General features: G+C 39.6%; 1 protein-coding gene across 1 annotated transcript in view; it reads left to right on the top strand.

The window, feature by feature from the left end:
• The window catches only part of LOC139717594 (ras GTPase-activating protein-binding protein 2-like), a 42,124-nt gene that overhangs the window by 14,266 nt on the left and 13,698 nt on the right, over positions 1–14,160 (top strand). The window contains exon 2 of the mRNA XM_071629104.1: positions 12,394–12,597. Within this exon, the coding sequence (XP_071485205.1) occupies positions 12,404–12,597 (194 nt within the window). The 5' untranslated portion in view covers positions 12,394–12,403. The remainder of the gene's footprint in view (positions 1–12,393; positions 12,598–14,160) is intronic.

Genomic DNA, 14,160 nt, shown 5'->3' with positions numbered 1-14,160 from the left:
CAGGACTGACTATAACAAGTCGCTTCAGAGCCAGAAGTGACGTAACTCTCAGAGCAGAGGTGTTGGGTACTCTGCCTACTGCAGAATTTCTCTGGCTTATATACTATCCATTCACCCCCTTCTAGCACATTCTATAACTCTCTCCAACCTACTAGCCAGTCCAAGTTCCAGGAAACCTGGATGACTCACTGCCTAACTATGTACAAAACATCATTACCAAGAATAACTACCAATCACATTGGGCTACAGGGACAGTGCCTCACTCAGCCAAATATGTAAGCACTTCCCAGAAAATTCTGGAAAGGGTGAACTCATTCTAAATTGAGTGAGTTATAATGTATTTCCTCTTACATGCATGTACTGTGTAGTTACATTGTATACCACCTAGAAAATTCTCCACTGATCTGGTCAGCCTGTATGTACTATATCTATACCACATAGAATGTTCTCCATTAATCTGGTCCACCTGTGTACATACACATTAAAACAGCCCGGCATACAGTACATCATACATGTACGTGTACATAACTACTAGTGTGTACATTTGTGACAGCAGGTCTTACCAAATGCCTGCCCTGGAGGAACTCATGAAGGTGTTGTCCTCGAGCACCATGATTGCTTGCTCTATACACTTATATCTCTCCTGAAGAGTTGAGCAGCCTAGGGTGTGTGTCATGGGAACTAGCTGTGGCTTAGCACTGCAGTATACACGGTAAACAAATGGAATTAACAGAGACCTCGGGATGTTTTTCAGACTCTTACATTTGAACAACTATCAATTAATTATTCTGAGTACAGTGTATCAGAATTTATAGTGGTTGGGTTGAGGAATAAGAATTTTTTCAAAATTTAAAACAAATTGCAGTGAACCAGGATGAAGACATGGCAGCCTCACCATAAGAATGCATGAGTTGGGGCTCAAGGAAGCAGAACTAAAGAAGGCATGCATAAATTCTGCGCAGGTGAACTTGTTAATCAAGCGGGATTGTAATGGAATTACACTGCTACATTTCTGAAATATGTGAGGCTCTATGTCATCAGCATTGTTAAGTGTACCGGTAATTTGTTAAAGATATTTCAGAGTACTGGTTTCTCTGCTCAAGGGCCACAATGAATTCCACAAATCTATACATGTGGCTGTCGATTTATATATGTACAATACATGACGTGAAGTTTTGAAAATCGCCTGGAATGCCCCTGTAAGGACGATGCATCAGAAGTCCTTGTCCTGCATGGAATTTTGATGATCTGGATTCTTTTTTTTTTTCCCATTTTATTCTGATCATGGGCATGTCCTTTGATGTTTTCTCTTTCATTTGATGGTAAAATTGTCCAAAACCGACTAGCCATTTTTTGTTCTACACAAATTTGTTTATGGCCATGTATCTGCTCATAACATATGCAAGCACCACTCAGCCATGCATACAACTTGAATGAATACTAGTGTGAGTGATATCACTCGCCCTGCAGACTGACTGACTTTGAATTGTAGGGTTGTTCAAGGAAGGAAAATCTATGTGATGCTGCTCTCTTATCCCCAAAATTAAGTGTCATGATAAGATAGGATTAAAGTGAGTGAAAACCAATAAATCAGGAATGGCTTCCTGAAAGTGCTGGATGGATCAAAGAATTTTCATAATGTCGTGTTTATTTGCTGTTGATTTTTAGTCTCCCCAGGATACACTGTTATAACATAATAATTCAGATTCCATGCATGCCTTTAGAATGGTGAATTCTGACCACCAAAAAGCTTGCCTAAGGCTTATTTGATGTAGCAACAGGTATTGCATACATACTGGATGAAAGTATCAAATTACATCATGTACAAGTGGTGTATGTACAGAAAGAAGGAATGATTTGTTTCTAGGTCCTCAAAGGATTCATATCTGAGGATTTTAATCATTAGCAAATGTTCAATTAGGATATATGTGTATATCCTTGATTTAAGATACTTCAGATGAAATATTGATTGAACAGAAATTAGAGGGTTTTCTCAGATAATTTGTAGGCTTATGTTCTAATTTTGCCAGTTTATGAGTACACAGAAAATGTGCATAATGTATGTAGTTAGGCACTTTGTTGTCTCGCCAGCATAGCAGAAGGAAGACATACTGCGTAACAATTCAGTGGAGGCGTCAGCTGTTTAGCATACTCTCAATAGAACCTTCCACAACTTTGAGCTGTGACCACCAAGCTCGTACCACAGGTGCTGGCCTAAAAAATGCTGGCCAGGCTTGAGCATTGGTGAAGTCTGAAGAGATCAAAAGGTCAATGAACTTTCCTTTTCAAGCACTGTACTCACAGCACTGTGGTGTACTTGCAATAACTTTCCAGATCTGTGATCTATGACCATGGAACTCACACCACAGTTACATCACCTTAAGATGCTGGTGGAGTACCTGATGGGTGAAGCCTGACAAGGTCAGAGGTCAAAAGGTCAATAAACTTTCCCTGATGAGCATTGTTTGCAATATTTTGTATTCTCAACTTTCCAAAGCTTTGAGCTAGACCACAAAACTCACACTATAGGTACATCACCTATGCTCATCTTTTTCAAATAGGAGTAAAGTCAGATAAGGTCAAAGGTCAAAAGGTCAATGAACAATTTAAAAACACTACACTCTCAGCATTAGGGTGAACTCAAAAAATTTCTACAGCTTTGAGCTATGACCATGAAATAAGTACCATACACTTATTACTACATTATAATTACTAGTAATTAAATTGACCTCTGACGACCTCTGCCTGGCGTTTCCTGGTATCAAACGTATAATCTATGTTTAAGCTTCTTCGGATCTTGATGACATCTCTTGCTTGAAAGCTATGTCAAGCTACATGTACATATTGTACCTAACCATACACTGTATAAGCTGTCATTTTCACATGAGTTTAATTTTCGCGAATTTTGTGAATCACCGTAAATTTAACAACACACAAAAATATCTAAAATTGACAAGCATTAGTACACTATGATAGCGTCAGTGTCAGAATCGTGAAAGCAGCATCTTGCAAAAATGTTTGTGACCACATCATTTGCAAAAATATCTGTGCACAAAAATAACAGCTTATGCAGTACAAATTGTGATACCAGTATGCAGGAGAGACATTGCTTGGCTTTGTATTTTTGTATGTCAGGAATTTGATGGAGAGCCTAATTATACCCCCGCCAAACGAAGTTTGAAGGGGGTATATAGGAATCAGCGGACGGTCGGTCGGGCGGTCGGTCGGGCGGGCGGTCGGTCAGGCGGTCGGTCCGTTGCAAATCTTGCGTCGCGAACTACTTCCTCAGTTTTCAACCGATTCCCATAAAACTTGGCACAGATGTGTGCCTTGGGTTGTAGATGTGCAAGACGTATTTTTTGACAGTACCCAAAAGTACGTTGCCATGGTAACGGCATATTATGGGCAAAAATGGGTACAAATCTTGCGTCGCGAACTCCTCCCACAGTTTTTGATCAATTTTTATGAAATTAGGTACAGATGTTCATCTGAATATGTTAATGTGCAAGACACATATTTCCGCAGTGGCAAAAAGTGCGTTGCCATGGTAACGGCATGTTGGTAAAATATAGGGCAAAATGCTTCATGGCAAAACTGCTTCATCAGTGTTCTTCCAATTCTCATGGAATTCATATTGAATGTTTGTCTTAGGATATAGATCAGCATGACACATTTCTTGACAGTGACAAAAAGTAAGTTGCCATGGTAACAGCTCACATATTATGAGCCAAAATGATGGAAAATTTTGTGTTGCAAACTACTTCCTCAGTTTTTGCCCAATTTCCATGAAACTTGGTACAGATGTGTGCCTTTGGTTGTAGATGTGCAAGACGCATTTTTTGACAGTACCCGAAAGTACGTTGCCATGGTAACGGCATATTAATGGCAGAAGATCAAGGAAAGATCTTGCAGATTTAACTACTTCCTCAGTTTTTTGACCAAAGCTTATGAAATGTGGCACACACCTTGATCTTGGTGGGAAGATGTGGAAGACATATTTTTCGGACGTGTCGGAAGCTGCGTTGCCATGGTAACGGCATATAACTGGCAGAAGATCAAGGAAAGATCTTGCGGATTGAACTACTTCCTCTGTATTCGACTGAAGCTCATGAAATGTGGCACACACATTGGTCTTGGTGAAAAGATGTGCAAGACATATTTTATGGACATGTCGGAAGCTGCGTTGCCATGGTAACGGCATATTAATGGTGGAAGATCAAGGAAAGATCTTGTGGATTGAACTACTTCCTCAGTTTTTGACAAAAGCTTATGAAATGTGGCACACACAATAGTCTTGGTGGGAAGATGTGCAAGACATATTTTTCGGACGTGTCGGAATCTGCGTTGCCATGGTAACGGCATTTAAATGGCAGAAGATCAAGGAAAGATCATTCCTTGGGTAAGACTGTCGTCACGGGGCGGGGGTATTAATCACCTTAAGTGATATTTCTAGTTTAATTCCAGTAAATGATAATGGGCAATTCCGCGGTTAGTAACGTTACATTTAAAGAAATTTAGATATTTATTTTTACTACTAAATCACCATTTATTCATTTCAAGTCAAAATCATGTTAAAACATGTTCATCCTTCCCAGGTGTATGATATAGAAAAGAATGAGTACAATCCAATAAATATTACAATTACTATGGCAACTAAAAGGGCTGGTTAGTAACGTTACGAAAAAAGGACATGACAAAAAAATCAATGTCTTGTAACAAAAAGTGTGCAAAATTTCAAGTTACTTCAAACAAAGTGTTGCATTAATTTTAATTATTACATCATGACAAATGTTCATGCAAATATTTTTAGCAGTTCGACCGATAATTTATTAGCTAGACCCCCAAATGCATGGTTAGTAACGTTACGGTTAGTAACGTTACATTTGTCCGGAGTAATTCCGCAGGTCATTTCACCCTTTTGTAATTGACAAAATGTCACATGACTTCTGGAGTATTCAAATGTATTCATCTTTTACCTTTTAGCAAAAATTTGAGGAAAAAATTTCAAAGCAACCCACTGTAATTTGCATTTAAGTGAATTTCAGCATCCCCAGTCCCACATGTACATTTTAAATGATGGTTTTAGATCTCGCAAAATCAATAAATACGAAAAATAAAATCTACTGAATTTGAAAGACCTTAGTGATTGGTGAACATCCATGGCATTAGTTGATACCTAAATTAAAGCGTAAGATAAAGAGGCACATTTCTTTTATCCATGTCATGTCCACCTAACTGCGGAATTGCCCTAATACATTACTAGGATCTGTCAGTCCATAAGGCTGCGTTCACATAGAAGTATACGGTATTCGCTATTCGCTATTCGCTATTCACTATTCGCTATTCGCTATTCGCTATTCGTTATTCGCTATTCATTATTCGCTATTCGCTATGCACCGTCAAGTCGACCCAGTACACCATCACCCGCACCATCAACTCCCTACTTCTTCCTCCGACACAATCATCCCAGCAATAACAATTTCTAAACTGCATCAGAATGTCAGTCTACATGCTTATTTTTACTAAAGGGCAAATCCAGACCAAAATTTTCATCATTTCATAAACGAAAGATGGTATACGCTGCTCGAAAATCGAACAAGCGCGATTCCCACTATGCTATACTATTCTATGCTATTCGGCATTTTCGAATAGTGCCCTCCTATTAGTAGAGTAAATTTGTGGTTTGACCCCAAAAAAATTGATGCAAAAGGTTTTTCAACGGATTTGGGTAGGTTTTGACCTCCAAAATAACATACTAAAAATCTACTCAAATCCACCTACCGGAAAGGGCCTATTTCCAAGATGGCGTCCAAAATGGCCGCCGTGGGCTTAAATTTCCATAGAATGTGCAATAGCTGGCCTACATTTGTGATTTTTTGTGTCAATTTCTATGTTTTGGAGGTCAACAAATCCAATGAAACCATTTTTAAAGCTGATTAGTGATGGGAAAAAACCTTAAATCCAAGATGGCGTCCAAAATGGCATCCAAAATGGCCGCCATGGGCATAAAATTGCTACTAAATTGTCAATAAATACCATGCATGTGTGATATATGTGTCGATTTCTATGTGTTGGCGGTCAACAAATCCACTGATATCATTTTCAAAGTTGATCAGTGATGGAAAAGCCTTAAATTCAAGATGGCGTCCAAAATAGCCCCCAAAATGGCCGCCATGGGCATAAATTTGCTACTAAATTGTCAATAAATGCTGTGCTTGTGTGATGTATGTGTCGATTTCTATGTTTTGGAGGTCAACAAATCACCTGATATCATTTTCAGAGTTGACTAGTGATGGTAAGGCCTTAAATCCAAGATGGCGTCCAAAATGCCCCCCCCCCCCCTATGGCCACCATGGGCGTGTACTTGTTTTAAAACAGGCAATAAATGGACTACATTTGTAGTGTTTGTGTTTATTCCTATGTTTTGGAGGTCATGCCCAATCCTTCAAATAGTGTCTACCTGAAAAGTTGTCCCGTGTGTAGTGATCAGAATTAATTGACCATCTTGTGCGTAACATAAATAAAAATATGCTTTGGTAATTTAGAAAGTAATAAATTAATCGGCATTCTCACAATGATCACCATTTCCTCTAGAACGTACTTTCAATTAAAATGCCTTCAAGTTAGGGTAAATCGAAAACCTCGACGAAAGTTCGTTCATTGAAGTAGCATTTACCATAGATAAACTATGCTTCCTCTTCGTCCTCCGATACTGTCTTTTTGAAAGGATTTTCGCAGGTATCAAGTTGACAGGGTCCGCAGACGCTGTGGCATGGCAGACCGTATCCCCTACAGCTACAGCGACTTGTTCTACAGCCAGTTGTGCAGTTGCATCGGATCATCTTCAACAACTTTTCTGGAGCAGCGTCCTTGTCTGACGTGACTGGAACTAGTTTATTGTCCTCCAGTTTCCAACTCCAGTCTGTTGCCTTCAAGTTTCCGTTCCTCCCCATCCAGACCATAATCTGATAGTATACTCTCAGAGAGTGAAACCTTGTTGAAGACGCTGTTGGTGGCAGACGTTCTGGGGTGACAAACGACTTAGCTGAAGCCAGTTTCTTCACAAAGACATTGTATCGTTTTTGCCAGAGAATTCTGTTCCAGGTGTGAAACTGACTTCGGGATGAACAATATGGCCACGACCCTTGTGTGTATTGTCCTTAATAGTTGGGCCATCATCATAACCATCAAAAACGACTGTTGCTTTTTCCATAGTGACGAATAGTGAAGTCAGCATACGACTTGGCTATCACATTGAAACTGTTCCCGGCTGTCCATGACAAACGAGGCAGCAAGGAGCCACCATCAAGAACATAGTGCTCAGTTTGGGGAACAGAGTCAGACACGGTATTATTTCACACTTTGGCAGAATGGTCTCTGATAGCTTGAACTAATTGAGGATTGTCAGCCTTTCTGAAAATACCTATACCCTCAAATAGGGCAGGGGGAAATGGGCTCAGCTCATAGCCCATGACATCTTCCAACGAAATGTCTCCTGCTTTTTACACGACAAGAAATATTTGAAAGAGTAGAGCAGGGTCAATTGCTCTGTCTGGACCAAGTTTGACTGAAGATAGATCTCCAGGTGTTTTGGCTCTGTCTTTTCGATTGAAGGAAGATGTGAAAGCAGGTTTATTGACCATACTTTCCATAATCTTCTCTCCAACAGACTTATGCTCGTGGACATTCACATCCGACGCGGCCACCACTCCAGTCACAATATTTCTTAGTGAGGGATCTGGAGAAAATGGAGAGCATTCACTGAGTTTTGAACTGATTTTGGCTAGGTCAGAAGCATCTCTTTCCATCCTTGCGCCACTAGATTCCTTGTGTTGTTCACTAGTCGTGTACAAAAGATCAGTGAATTCCTGCATCGCACTGTTATATTCCGACGTGATCGGCATTGACATTGTCCATAGAGACAGTTGTTCTTCACCCATCCCACTTCTGCGTGTTAGGCCGCCAGTGCTCTTCAGGGTTCTCATCAAGGTCTGTTCAATGACAAGATCAGGGCTTAGACCCGCCCAGAACTTATTACTCCGTCGGATGACATGGAATCCATCTGCAAACTTGCAGAAGACATCTGGATGATTCTGTTCTAGCTCTGTCATTTCTTGAAGATACAAGTAAGAAGACTTCAGGTAGTTGGAATAGCCAGCTGCAGTAAATATTGGCAGACATTCAGTTACAGCATGTAGGTGCATTGGCCAAGATCCTTTTCGATCTGCCATGATCAACTTTTTTGCGACCCCTAACATTGTCTGATAATTTAACCACAACTGACTTGTCTTGGATCTTGTTCGAAGTTCCATATTCCGTTTGTCCATTTGTTTTCTGATTGTAACCATTGCTTCAGATGTCACGACATTCTCAAGCGTTGTCTCACCATCCAACACCTTAGAGTACATATCCTCTGACTGAGCCACAAGTGATGCAAACTCAGTATTCTCATTCATCATTTCGGATACAGCCATTCGATTAAGGCACTTGTCTACCAGCAAATGTCCTCTGAACGCTCTTTGAACTGCCTTTCCAGTCATCTATGCACCACTGCATTCTCACCATACAAGACCTCTAGAACCTTGCTGAGCCCTGTTCCTTGCATGAGTGTTCCTATGGCACCGAGCAAGTTCATGAACAAATGAAAACAGCCAAGCAGTAATACAACCCTTTTCAAGGGACTGTCTTGCAGTGCATCTTGGATGATTTCAACAGCTTTCCAGTAGAGTGGTTGATCAAATGTTATGATGGGTGAGAAATTGTGCTTCAATGCCATGTTGGTAAGGAACTCCAAAGTCGATAGAATGCAAGTCTTATCCCCTGAATACATGTCTATCATTGGCACAAACATCACTGAAGACTGACCAGGGTGTTCATACCCTCGATGAAGCGAGAACATCATTCCTTGCCAGTTTGGGGTAGCCTTTCGGAAACTGAAGGATAGCTCCCACAAAATATCGATGCTCACACCAACAGTGTGAAATAATAAGACAACAATGACCCGACTCAAAATTGACATTTTGTTTTAGATTTGATTTCATAATCTCGTGTTGTTGTGAAATTACAAAACAAACTATCTGAATTGTGCACATATTATCAAGGTGTCAAATAGACTATTGGTGCAAGTTTTTGAAGCAACAATGAACACAGGGACAAATAACTTGTTGTAATACGACAAAAGATCGCACAAACTTGAAACTGAAATGTATAATCAATAGCCGAGTTAGTAGTTATAAAGTAAGGTAAATGCACATAAGTGGGATTCCATATCAGAATTTCAAGTTTTGTTATACTAGCACTTGGCAAGAAATGATTTTGGCCTGGATTATACAGCTGACCTCCACGATAACGGATTAAATCCAATCCAAACATTGGAAGTATCAGATACGCATTGGGTATTTTGAGTATAACGAATTATTGGCTGTTTTACAGAAATTTTAACCCCATGGTGGCCATTTTGGATGTCATCTTAGATGCCATTCCTGGTTTTAGAGACTTTCCATTCACTAATCAGCGTGACAAAATAGTTTTAGTTGATTTGTTGACCTCCAAAATATAGAAACTGACACAAACATATCACAAATACACGGCATTTATTGACAATTTAATAGCAATTTTATGCCCATGGCCGCCATTTTGGGGGCCATTTTGGACACCATCTTGGATTTAAGGCTTTCCCATCACTAATCAACTTTGAAAATGATATCAGTGGATTTGTCGACCTCCAAAACATAGAAATCGGCACATACATCACATATGTTCGGCATTTATTGACAATTTAATAGCAATTTTATGCCCATGGCCGCCATTTTGGGGCCCATTTTGGATGCCATCTTGGATTTAAGGCTTTCCCATCACTGATCAACTTTGAAAATGATTTCTATAGATTTGTTGACCTCCGAAACATAGAAATTGACACAAAAATCCCAAATATAGGCCAACTAGTGCCCATTCTATGGCAATTTAAGCCCACGGCAGCCATTTTGGACGCCATCTTGAAAATAGGCCTTTTCCGGTTGGTGGATTTGAGTAGATTTTTAGTATGTTATTTTGGAGGTCAAACCCTACCCAAAACCGTTAAAAAACCTTTTGTATCAATTTTTTTTGGGTAAGGCTATTTTTTGTTGTAGATTTACCCGACTATATGTGAACCGGTGTTCGGAAATCCTATCGTTCGATTCAAGCTATTCGCGTGCACTCGAAAACGAGCACCGAATACCCGAATAGTATACTTCTATGTGAACGCAGCCTAATGCACTGCATACAGAGATGCTGTTTCACTGGCGGCTGTATACCCTGGTATTTACAAGATAACTTTATACCTTATAAAGATCTGTTTCTCATTCTATACCTCTGTATTGTCTTAACTGCGGGTACATTGTCCCAATTCTGGATAGATATATTCCTGATCGTATGCCTCATTTGAATTTGAATTTATTGCCACTTCATGGGGTGGAACACCCTGATCAGCAGAGCTGGTTTCCATAGGGGTCCACATGTATACTGTATACAGCATACATTTAATGACTTTAGTTTTAGGGGAATCTTGACTTCAGACAATTTTGTGAGTGGTCAAATTTGCGAGCATAGAGTACAGTAATGAAGGGAGACATGTATGCATGCATGTTGCATTCTTGCCAAGGTCAGAGTCAAATTTTTGTGTTGTTAAATTTGAGAATAGCACGCGACTTGCAAAATTCGTGAAAATGAGAACCTTGCGAAATATACAGCGTATACAGGAGTTCTGTGTTGGCTATGTAGTAAATTACATTTACAGATTTTTGTGAGATCATATGTCTATAGGACATTTAGTTTTTATGCCTCCGCCACGAAGTGGTGCCGGAGGCATTATGTTTTCGGGTTGTCCGTCCGTCCGTACGTACGTCCGTACGTACGTCCGTCCGCTTTCGTTTACACGATAACTTGAGTAATATTTACTGGAATTTTACCAAACTTGGTCCAAGTATGAAGTATGATGGGGCAATGATTTAATTAGATTTTGGGTGAAATCGGCTAAAGGTCAAAGGTCAAGGTCAAATCATGAAATTGCATCCGTTTACGCGATAACTCAAGACTGGATAGAGCAAATTTCACCAAACTTTGTTGGAGGATGATGTATGATGGGACAATTACTTGATTAGTTTTTCAGTGAAATCGGACAGAGGTCAAAGGTCAAAGATCAAGGTCAAATCCTAAAATTTATCTGTTTACTTGATAACTCAAAACTGGATGAAGCAGCTTTCACCAAATTTGGTCCAAGGATGATGTATGATGGGACAATTAGTTGAGTAGATTTTAGTGACATTGGCAAGAGGTCAAAGGTCAAAAGGTCAAGGTGAAATGCTAAAAATGTTGCTATTTCCCCCATATCTCTGCAATGCCCGCAGTTATTTTCTTGAAACTTAGCATAGACATGTACTACTGCGTAAAGACTCTCCAGAGAGAGTTTCATGTCATAAGGTTAAAGGTCAAAAGGTCAAAGGTTAGGTGAAAATGTTGCAATATCACTTTTCTCGCAAATGGATCAATGTATCTTCATGGAACTTGGTACATATGCATGTACTGACTGGCAGGGATTATCTAGGGAATTTAGGGGTCATGGGTCAATAGTCAGGGGGTCAGAGGTCAAGGTCAACTCCTCAAAATGTTACTATTTCCCTCATATACTCGTTTATGCAATGATTGCATTATTAGTTTTAAAATTCAATGTATGTACATGTATTAGTTAGTGGAGATTCTCTTCGAAATTTCCAGCCAGAAGGTCAAAGGTCAAAGGTTAAGGGTCAAAGGTCAGGTTTAAATGAAAAAAAAAGATATTTTGTGCTGTAATTACACTCTTTCTTCATACCTTGAAAATTATACTCAATGCATAAACTTATAATAAGGTCGGCCAGAAGTCCAGTAAAAATTTTCAATTCCCCAAATATGTGTACCTGCACTCTTTAATAGACAATTATAGCAAACTCAGATCATGGAAAGTGAACATTCAAGATATTTCTGACAAACCTGTCATTTCGATATTTTGCCAGTTATGTGAAACTGTCATCACACATTGTAAAGACATTGTACTATACACCTATTGGGAGAATCATGCATTATGGCGGAGGCATCAGTCGCCATAGCGACATTTCTAGTTCACATTTTAAATATTTTGCGTGTATGATAGGAATATGTGTAACTGATGCACATGTGTGGTATGGCCTGACAGATTGCATACCAATGTCAGTCATAAAGTGAACCGGTGCTATTTCATGCTGTCAGTCATCAGTTTGATGTTATGGGGGTAAAACAAGACATTTACATGTACCAAGTGCATGTGTTTGCATGTCTTCCCATTCAAACTTTTATTTTTAATGTGTATATTCTTTTGACTTTTATCATATCATCTTGAAGTGGTACAGTCATGGTAATGGCCACCCATCCTCCGGCTGCGCCTCAGCCTGCTCCGGCCACGACGGCATCCACCAATCCGCCAAACTCAGCCCAAGGACCCAACCAAGCTGCTCCAATGAACAACGTGACTCCTCAGTCTGTGGGGCGAGAGTTTGTGAGGCAGTATTACACTCTGCTGAATAAGGCGCCGAAGCACTTGCACAGGTGAGATTTGTGCACAGTTTTTGTGTACAACTTTTACACCTTCCCACGTAGGGCATGTCCTACCCAGGGGCCTGTTTCGTAAAGATTACGCTCAATAAATGGAGTGTAAGATCAATTCGCAACTCTTTATGAAACAGACCCCAGAGCTGGCAGTGAGTTTACTAGTCTTCCGGATTCTGTAGGAGGCTTCATGAAAAAGAAAGTACGGACTGAGTACAATAAATTAACTCATATTACCTCTTGTATGGAAAGAAGGGATATACAAGTCTCCTGCATTCAGGAATGATTTTTGTTTGAATTTGATATGGGCATGTTGGCAGCCTGGCTACAACTGTCATGCCTGCTTGCCCCAGTCAACTGATGGCCACAATTGAGTTCTGTAAAGCATGATATATATTTGCGACATGAAAATTTCGCGAATTTGAGCCCGTCGACAGCCTTTCTTGCAGCATGAAATTTTCGCGGATTTCCACTGGCATCCAATGCATATTGTGTAGACAATAACTTTCGTGTGCATTTTAAGTTCGCGAATGTTGGCGCTCTCGAAATTCGAGAAATTAACATGCACGTGAACATTTCTCGTTTTACAGTATGTAAAATGAGAGGATACTTGTTTTAAGCTCACCTTTACAAAAAGGTTCAAGTGAGCTATTGTAGTCATTCATCTTTTGGCATTTCATAAACTAAACATATGCCAACTTCATGCTAGACAACCAAGAACTCAAAACAAGGGTCACTCTCCTCCTGTGTGAATGTTAGCATTCCTGAGTGTATGTTACAGCTTAAAGGGATGGTAGAGTTTTGGTTGAGACCTAATTTTAGGTTTCTAACATTTTTTGGTGAGATAATGAGAAACCTCTTATGAAATATGAAAGAGCATGTAATTTCATGAGGAATTCAACATTTATTTGATGAAAACTGGTTTTGAAATGGCTGAGATATCCAAAACAGAGCGATTCTAATAAGTGTGGGACCCACAATTTATTACGATCGCTTTGTTTTACTTTGTTTTTGGATGTTTCAGTCATTCCAAACCCGATTTTCTTCAAATAAACTTTGAATTCCTCTTAAATTGGTATGCTCTGTACTATTTCATAAGTGTTTTCTTGGTATCTCGCAAAAAATTAAAAGCCCAATTCTCGTCTCCACCAATACTGTACCATCCCTTTAAATCATCAGTGCATGGGACCAAGTTGAGATGCACAGCAGCTGTTAAAGAGGTCATTTGTGATGGGCATTTCAACTTTACAGCACTGCAAACAACATGCATCCTCAGTTTTCTTGCGATCTTTTATTAAAGTGTCCAGTATGCACTGTATTAAAAATGCAGTACTTTTCCAGTAGACCACTGCACTAATGAAATGTTTAGTGATGAAGTAGTACTATTTTCATCATATATTTAGCAATTCTAATTTTTCACAAATCAGGACTTCCCGACAATTTCGCGAGTGGTTTAAATTTGCGATTGTGGAGCACAACACTGAATGTAGAAATGTATGCGTGCACTTAAAGGCATGATTTACCATTTGCAGATGAAACAAAAACCCAGCATTAGTGCTTTAA

Source organism: Diadema antillarum, unplaced genomic scaffold (genome assembly GCF_040938485.1).
Source record: "Diadema antillarum isolate AM-2024a unplaced genomic scaffold, OU_Dant_1.0 scf00000077, whole genome shotgun sequence".
Taxonomy (NCBI): domain Eukaryota; kingdom Metazoa; phylum Echinodermata; class Echinoidea; order Diadematoida; family Diadematidae; genus Diadema; species Diadema antillarum.
This window is presented reverse-complemented; position numbering and strand designations above follow the sequence as displayed.